The following is an 8,944-nucleotide window of genomic DNA, read 5'->3' as shown; positions in this document are numbered from 1 at the left end:
TTTTATGTCTATCTATATATTAGTTATTTTAGAATTCAAAACTTAATTATTCTTAAAATATTAATAAAAATATTTATTTTAAATTTTATATTTAAATTTTTAAATATTTTATATTTTTTATTTATATATTATTGATTTTATCAATTAGACCAATAATTTATCAATTAAACTACTGAACCAATAAATCAATAAACCAATAATTTGACCAATTCAATCACCAATTTGATTTTAATAACTGTCTTCAATTATCATCTTCTTTTTATAGATCAATAATATCACAGAAATTTGTAGAAAAAACGGCCCTGACCAAAAAAATTTGACCTGCCGTAAAAGCCCGCCCCACCACGGCAAAACCGACGGATTAGACGGTGTGGTGGCGGGCTTTTTAAAGTTTAGCGGTCCCAAATCTCCAACCCAACCCGCCTTTTGGCACCCCTACCTGCTAGAAAACAAGGGCCTACGTCGCCTATTGAATTTTGATGACCAAGAAGTCTGTGAAGCTCCTCACCATGAGTTAATACAGCTAAACAATATCCAGACCAAAAAAGAAAATACACTAAAACAGTATCAAATTATTCTACTCTTGATCCATCAAAACAGGGAAAATTTTTCCTCTCCTTCCTTTCTCAAGAAAGAAACCAAGCAGCAACTATGACGGGGAGTTACATACCATATATTTCAAAGAATGAATCACTCATGATCCAAAGGAACAACCTCCTCCTTGACATCAATAACTTCTTCGATTTCAACTTCCTTTGCCTCATACTCCTCCTCTTCGTCACTTGCTTCTCCGTCCCGGAGCTTCTGTCTCTCCAACTTCTCTTCCTCATGCTGCTTCTTCCACTCATTTACCCATCTCTCCCATTCATCTTTCAAGGCCTTCCTCTTTTCTCTTTCTTGCTCGCTCAACAGCATGGACACGTCTTGGTCCTCCGCCTCGTACTTCTTGCTGTACTTCTTCAGGTTCTTAGCAATCTCCTCCTCTTTCTCTGGGCTCAGCAGAGTTGGTGGCCTTGGCCTCCACAAGTACTGCCATAACGAGAGCACATCATTGCTCAGTATTGCACAATAGTCTCAGTAGACATAATGAACTAATTCAACAATCTAATATGACAGTGTCTTTTATATTTTAGCCCTGACAATTATGTATTTATATATTTTAAGAACAACCATGCATTATCTCACTAGATGGGTTGACTACATGGATTAAATAACGTCATTAAACCCTATTATGTATCATGTCTACCGTGACATCGTTCACACAGAGATCCTACTTGATCACTTCATACAGTCTTTTTTGTCTTCTTCAACATCTACCCGATGGTCTATCTTTACATCTAATCCACCCTTCTCATTATGTTCTACCAGCCTTCTCCCATGTCCAAACCACATAAGATGAGATTCCACCTCATGTATTTTATGAAGCAACATATTAAAAAGAAAAAAACAAATATAAATACAGTGGACCACGGAAAAGTTTCATGTACTTCCTAAATAAAAATCAATGTACTTCATTTTTGTGAGTGAATTAATATAAGCACTTAAATTGCTGTGCACCATGGTTGCATTGGATTTGCATTTTATTCATGACGTTTTATAAACACAAGACAGACACCTTGAAGACAACACAAGGAATCAATACCTGGAAGAAATGATCCTTCAGAATACGATAAAGAAGTTTGCCATGGAAAGACCATATGTTGAACCCATTTTCCATTTCATGAACTGAAGTTACAGAGGTTGCAACATACCTGCAGAAGTACATGTTAGTAGATGAAACAGGACAATACATTGCAGATGTTTGAACTCTATATTTTTACACTTCATGCTATTACCTCCCAGTAGGATCCCATTCAATGTCTGTTGCCATAAAATGCTCAGCAGTTGCCATGGTTTCCAGTTCATCCACATTATAAAATTCAAGCTGTCCATTCAGACCTTTCAATCCAGCAAGTATTATGAATCGACCAGCGGGTGACCAGAAAAGGGCATTAGCTTGCTTTCCCTTGAGAGTAGTAAGCTTTGAAACACGACCTGTATTTTGAGCAGTCTTCATCGAGTAAAAACTGATGTCAGGCCTTGGGTGATCACCGTGAATAACAGCGAACCTATGGCCCTTTGGCTCCCAGGCAAATGCAATAATCTTATCATTCTTATTTTCAAGCTCCAACACTTCAATGGGTATATCTCGCTCTTTTATGCGGAAAAGCTCAAAGCCTGTGTAAGTGCTTTTCTTGGTTTTTGTGTAACGATCAACCTTAACAGCTAGATACTCTCCATTGCTTTGCCAATACATCTTGCAATCACTGACACTGAAAAGATTCTTCTGCCTGAGTTCCTCTTTACTGGGGATCTGAACCAGACTCACCTACAAAATGAATGCAACAAAGGATATCAAATAACAGTGCTTCATACACCCAAAGAAGCTTTCCATGCATGCATAAAAAGGAAAATCAGCAAAATGAACTTACCCTAGCTGGCTGGTTCCCACCACCCAATTCAGGAACAAAAAGTGCAAGGATGGGATCAGTTGGTGACCAGCTGAAATCCATCACACTTTCAACCTTTAACGATTTCTTGTCAACAAGAGAGAATGTATCTGTCTCGTACACAGAGATCATATTTTTCCCTAGTCTTGCAAAGTACTTGTCGTCCTTTCCTCCACCCCATCTAAAAGAAATATTATCATTCCAATAAGTTAATGATAACAATAGTAATTATTACTACTATCACCATCACAAGCCAAGCCAGGAAAACAAATAATTACCTGAAAATGGGCCATGACACTCCTGCAACACCTCCAGCACCTCCAATGGCAAAATCATCAGCACTTCCCTTAAAATCTCTCATGACTTTTCCAGTTCTCACATCAAATATATTTATCACAACCCTCTAGAAAGTTAATTGGATTAGTAAGACAATGCCATAGAATCTGTAAGAATAAAATAGATACTAAAACAAGGAAATTCTTACATTTGCATCTCGAGGATTGCTTGGCTCATGGCTACTATAGGTTACCAAATACTTCTCACCGGGTGAAAAATCAATAAGTTTAACCTGCAGTTGGTACCTTCATTGCCTAAGTAACAAGAACATAGCTCATAAAACAATATTGCATGGATAAGGGCCAAAATTTACCTGGGGATGAGCATATCGCATGAGACGATTGAATGTTGTGGCACCTCCCCAAACTGCTGCTCCTTGCCTATGTATGGTTGCTAGGTATGTACCCATTGGGGACCATTGCACAAAACTCTCAGTCCAGAACTGCACATGAAAGATACATTAAACGACAGACAATCTTAAAAGCAAAGATAATTTAAAGAAGCGATGAAGCATGCAAAAACTTTGACTACGACATCATATTATCATATTAATGAAATAAAGGTCCCGAAAACTACTCACTGCACGCTTATAAACTGGATCAGGCTTCAAATGTCTTGCATCATTCCACAACACCTCAGTATCTGAACCAGCACGAATCACAAACTGGTCTCGGGCTTTTGAGTCAGTCAGCCAATGTTGAAGATTTTCCTGCAACAGATCAGATAGCAAGGCTTGTAAAAGGAGAGGAATTTATTTATCGGAGATTTATAATTGAAGATTGAAGAGTACTGTTAGTAATGCATGGTACAATCTAAACCACAGAGCATAACATAGCTATGCATATGATATGAGAGTTTAGTGTAAGGACAATGATGGAAAAAATGTAATGCAAGATAAAGGAATAAAGGCACTAGTATCCTTATTTGTACACAATCTACACCTACAAGGGAAAATATTCTTAATATAACACTTAAACAACCAAGCAATAAATAACATATAGCAAAGTAAAAAATACAAAATTTCTAGTTAGTAGTTGGGTTTAGCATATATTTTTAGCTTCAAATATCAAATAAATTCAAGGGGATTAAATGGAAAAAAAAATTAATCGTACAGAATATCACAAGAATCTCCATACTTTTCAAAACTTCTTGAAGGGAAAAGAAACGACAGATCACAATTACTCTACTTGCTATATCACACACATAAAGGGCATAGAGAATGATCAAATTATTACCCCAGGAGTGTATGGACTAGTTTCAGGTGGAGCCCACTCATCTGGAACTTTCATGAATCTATCAAAGTCATCAAACATATTCACAGAAAATATGTGTGCACGATCCAACTTATATCCATGGGTCTTCTCTTTAGCAAGCTCAGCTTCCTAGCATGACAACCAAATCAATAAAACATAATTATTGGTTAATAATAATAACATAATTACAGATATAAAATAAAATTTCCTTAAAGATGAATAAAACTCCAACCTGTTCTTCCGTTATTAATTTTCCAAACAAGAGTGAAAGTAACTTTGTTACAAACCATCTCTTTACTTTTCCATTAATTGGGGGAATAACAACTTAACAGGTATTAAACATGCAAAATATATTATTACTAATTACTTATTCAACAAGAGTATATGTTTAGCAGATAATAACCTGAGGTGTGTTATACTCAATGAAGCAATAACCCAAAGTTTTTTCAGTTTGTGGATCAACGGGCATCCAGAGTCCATCCTCCTTGATGAGACCAATCTGGCTATAGATTTTTCTGATTACACCCTCAAGCTTCTCAAACTTCTCCCTTGGAACAACGGGTAGATTGTCCACCACTATAATGTTCCCAAACCCAGTATCAAACTCGAGATTTTCCTCTTGGTAAACATCGTCATCATCACTGTCATTATCAAAAATCAACATTTATTGAAATCCGCCCCAAATATATTCTCACGCAACAATAAATATCAAACAAATCCTTCAAACCCTAATTATAGATGCCCAAGAACAAGGGGCAGTAAAATTAAAAGATGGACAACTATCCAAGATAAATTTCTTCGGTGGAGTTATGAAAAGGTAAAAAGTTGGTACCTTTGGATGCCGAGGTCGTCATCAGGAGGGAGGCGAATAGAGTCGAGATCAATGGCGGAGAGATCTACACCAAGACGTGAGGCGGTGGCCTCAATCTCTCTCATCACGGCGACATCCGCCATAATTGGTTGCTCCTCCAAGAAACAGTAACAGCAGAAAATAGGGTAAGCTGCGGGACTGAGGGAGAAGCCGAGACTCTAGAGAGGTTTAGGTCTGGGCGGTGGAACAATAAAACGTAAGGACGCAAAAATGAATGAGATTGGTACAGAACACAATATTTTATTGGGTTTTTTCTTCTACAATTTTATTCGGCCCGGCCCAAATGCTCGCTAAATATAATTAAAATAAACTATACCGGACCAAGTTTAATTAGACTCTACCCGATTTATTTAACTCAACTCTAAACTAATTTAAAATAAATTATATCAAACCGGGTTAATTCGATGTAATATAAAATTAATATACATAAATTTATAAATTTTATATAAAAAATTAAATTTAATAAATATTATATTATATTTATATTAAAATAAATATACTACACCATATAATATAAAACATATTAACTGAAATATAAAATATAATATTCTGTTATTACTTTTACTTTAAAATATATATTTTTATAAAATGCAACTTGTTATTCAAATGATAACACAAATCCGATTAAATATGATAACACCTAATAAAAATGATAAGTTCGAATCTGACAAAATATACTTCGAGTTGACACTTGAACGACTACTCCAAAACTAAAGCTTATATTCGTAAGCGCAAATTCATAAATAACTCCAAAATATGGGTAAGCTTTAAATCTTAAAAATGAACACTAATGGCAAACGAAATTCTTTAATTTCTTACTTCAGAGTTCAGAGGCACCATGGACAACTTTATGTTTGTGTTAAATAGTTAGAATTTAATTAGTGTTCAAACACAATTAGCATAATAAGTATCTTGCATTATCGAATTTAACTAGAGAGTTAATTTTTTCCGCTAATATCAACCAATTTTTTAAAATTATCTTTTTTATTTTAAATTTTAAAACCTAAATCCTAATTTTAAACCTTATCTTTTTTTTTTTGTCCTCAACCTTTTTTTCATACAAAATCGTCTCTAAGATTTAACTTGATTTTAAAATCGTCCTTACTTTAGGTTGCGTTTGATTTATGTGCAGTTTGAGACATAGACATAAATACATAGACATTGAGAGAGAAAACAAACCCTAGTACGAGAGAGTACATGAGAGTACGTGAAATGGAGAGTGGGGAGAGCAGGGGAGTCTTCGAGGGTGGCACATAGCGAGGCAGCCGGCCATGTCGGCGGAAGCAATAAGGGAGAGAGCGGAGGGGGCATGCATCAGGTGAAAAGGAGGGGATTAAAGGAGATGGTAACAAGACTCAAAGTCAGCGTATATCGTTCAGAGATAAAGTTGTTGTTGGTGCCTCAGCAAGGAGAGCTTTAGAGGTTGCTGATTCTCTTGATGGGGATAAGATGGCTACCGTAGTTGGTAAGCAAGGTGATTTGGAGATACCAACTGTGACGTTCACTGAGGAAGTAAAAGAGATATTGGCAGAGCCCGACAAAGATGCCATCGTGATCAAAGTTCTTGGAAAAAATTTTAGCTATACAGCGATCACGCACAGGCTTAAAGGCGTATGGAGAACCAAAGGAGGATATGAGGTACTAGATGTTGGTTTTGGCTATTTCTTAGTCAAATTTGATCTCTTGGAGGGTAGAGAGAAAGTTCTCCTTGGAGGACCGTGGATGATTACTGGAAGCTATGTTGCGATTAAACCTTGGAGTTCTTCATTCAGACCTTGTGAAAACACTTTTGGGTCTACCATGGTTTGGATAAGAATCACAGGTTTAAACATTAACTATTATCAAGAGAGAGCCATGAAAATGATTGCGTCATCTGTTGGCAAACCGATCCACATCGACTTAGCCACCAAGTCTGCAAAGAGGGGAAAGTATGCAAGAGCATGTGTGCAAATTAACTTGGGACTTCCAGTTATAAAAAAAATTCAAGTTGATGGTCATATGTATGACATAGAATATGAGCACTTGAATTTAATTTGTGAAAAATGTTGCTGCTTTGGGCATGTCACAAGAGAATGTGTGAAAGAGAACAACAATGGCATTGGGAAGGAAAGCACGGTGAAGGAGAAAAATTTGCCGTCACTTTTTCCTGTAGATAACAATAAGAAAACGGTGGAAGGTAGTCAAATCCCAGTAAAAAATTAAAATTTATCTTTTGAATTTGGAATTAATGCCAAATCAATTCCAATTATGGAGAAGCATGGTGCAGCAGATCTTGTGCATGATAATTTGCAAGACTCACGTATGGAAAGGGATACTCGTGCAAAAGAGAGTGAATGGGTTACAGTTAGTAGAAAAGGCAAGGAAAAAGTGGGTAAAGGCCACAATGTGGTGCCAAAAAAAGCCAATGTAGCAATATGCTCCAATTTGGTGAGTAAAAAATTTTTTTTGGGTCTAATAACATGCATGTTGGATCCTCATCAAATGCAAAGGTGAAGTCCTTATCAAATGTAAAGGTGGGGCCTAAGGAAAAGAAAGATCCTCCATCCACGCTTGGTTCTTTGGGAACAACTCAGGTGGCTTTCAAGGATCAGAGTACTCCCTTTTTTAAAGCAGGACACAAAAGGCAGCGTCCTATTTCGCTTCAAAACTCACCTACTGAAGCATTGTCAATGGATTCTCGAGTACAAAAAGAGCTTGATAAAGTTAGTGCAACAACAAACTTGGAGACCCAACCTCAACAGAAGAATGATGGTTCTGCGGTGCAAGTCCACAAAGAGACACTTGGAGACAGGGGTCCATCAATGTGAGGTAGAATGATTAAACATTCCAATTATTTAATTTATTTTTTATGGATTGTGACCATTTAAATATTATTAATTGGAATGTTAGGGGGCGTCAAATAAGATGTCTCGGGTGCACTGTAAGGAGTTGGTACGAAAATTTCAACCAACTTTTTTTTATTTTGGTGGAAACTCATATTGGGTTTGAAACTATGAAAGAATTTTGGGGGAGATTAGGCTATTATCCTGTAGGGATTGTAGATGCTGTTGGACACAAGGGAGGAATTTGGTTCCTCTCTGCTAATTTAAAATTTTCTTGTAAAATTCTTTGGGCTATGAATCAATGTGTAACTTTGGAAATTGATGGTGGTGGGCGAAGATGGATCTGCAGTGCGATTTATGGCAGCCCTCAAGCCACTAATAGAGTAGAATTATGGAGTCATCTGCTTGATATTGGTTTGTGCATTCAGGACCCATGGGTGGTGGTTGGGGATTTTAATGATATTTTGAGTGTTCATGAGGTGAAGGGGGGTAATTTCTATTCAAATCGCAGTAGTATCTTTGCAAGTACTCTAAATTCTTGTGGTCTTTTTGATCTAACAACCTTTGGAAGACGGTTTACTTGGTTCCGTAAAATTCAAGGAAACAAAGAAATTGCAAAGAGATTGGATAGAGCTTGCTGTACTACAGAATGGCGCCTTCTTTTTCCAGAAGCTTTTGTTGAAGTTCTCAGTCGTTCCCACTATGATCATTGTCCCCTACTTATCCGATGTCAATGAGTTCCTATCAAGAAAGGAAACCGGCCTTTTAGATTCCAAGCGGCATGGGCAACGCATCCTGATTACAAGGCCATTGTTCAGAAATCTTGGGATAGTACAGACTTTGGCATCCATAGGAAGTTGCTGGGGGTCCAAGAAGCTTCGTTGGAATTCAACTCTACAGTCTTCGGCAATATTTTTATTAAAAAGAGGGAATTGGAGGGTTATTTGAATCGTATTCAACGGAAAATGGAAGCTGACGATGATCCGATTCTGAAGCACAAAGAGGAAGAATTGAGAGCTGAGTATAATATAGTTTTGGCCCAGGAAGAATTGCTTTGGTACCAGAAGTCAAAAGATCAATGGGTTCGGTATGGTGATAGAAATACTAGCTTTTTCCATATGCAAACCATCCCTAGAAGAAAATCTAACAAGGTTCATGGGTTGTTAGTCAGTG

At 36.9% G+C, this 8,944-nt stretch overlaps 2 protein-coding genes across 2 annotated transcripts; one reads left to right on the top strand and one right to left on the bottom strand.

Moving 5' to 3' along the window:
- Nucleotides 1-439: 439 nt before the first annotated feature.
- Nucleotides 440-5,277, bottom strand: LOC107622769 (eukaryotic translation initiation factor 3 subunit B). Its single transcript, XM_016324789.3, has 11 exons — nt 4,911-5,277; nt 4,482-4,719; nt 4,061-4,207; nt 3,406-3,534; nt 3,139-3,267; nt 2,974-3,057; nt 2,768-2,892; nt 2,472-2,670; nt 1,836-2,368; nt 1,643-1,751; nt 440-1,029 (listed from the first exon to the last, which is right to left on the bottom strand). The coding sequence occupies exons 1-11, from the start codon at nt 5,030-5,032 to the stop codon at nt 691-693; spliced, it is 2,154 nt and encodes a 717-aa protein (XP_016180275.1). The 5' UTR covers nt 5,033-5,277; the 3' UTR covers nt 440-690.
- A 1,121-nt stretch (nt 5,278-6,398) lies between these two features.
- LOC148581588 (uncharacterized) lies at nt 6,399-7,151 on the top strand. The gene has a single exon (XM_088492712.1). The coding sequence runs from the start codon at nt 6,399-6,401 to the stop codon at nt 7,149-7,151; it is 753 nt and encodes a 250-aa protein (XP_088348838.1).
- The last annotated feature ends 1,793 nt before the right edge of the window (nt 7,152-8,944 follow it).

This window comes from Arachis ipaensis, chromosome B10, assembly GCF_059453495.1.
Source record: "Arachis ipaensis isolate K30076 ecotype BB chromosome B10, ASM5945349v1, whole genome shotgun sequence".
Taxonomy (NCBI): domain Eukaryota; kingdom Viridiplantae; phylum Streptophyta; class Magnoliopsida; order Fabales; family Fabaceae; genus Arachis; species Arachis ipaensis.
The sequence above is the reverse complement of the archived record's forward strand: the minus strand, read 5'-3'. Positions and strand labels throughout refer to the sequence as shown.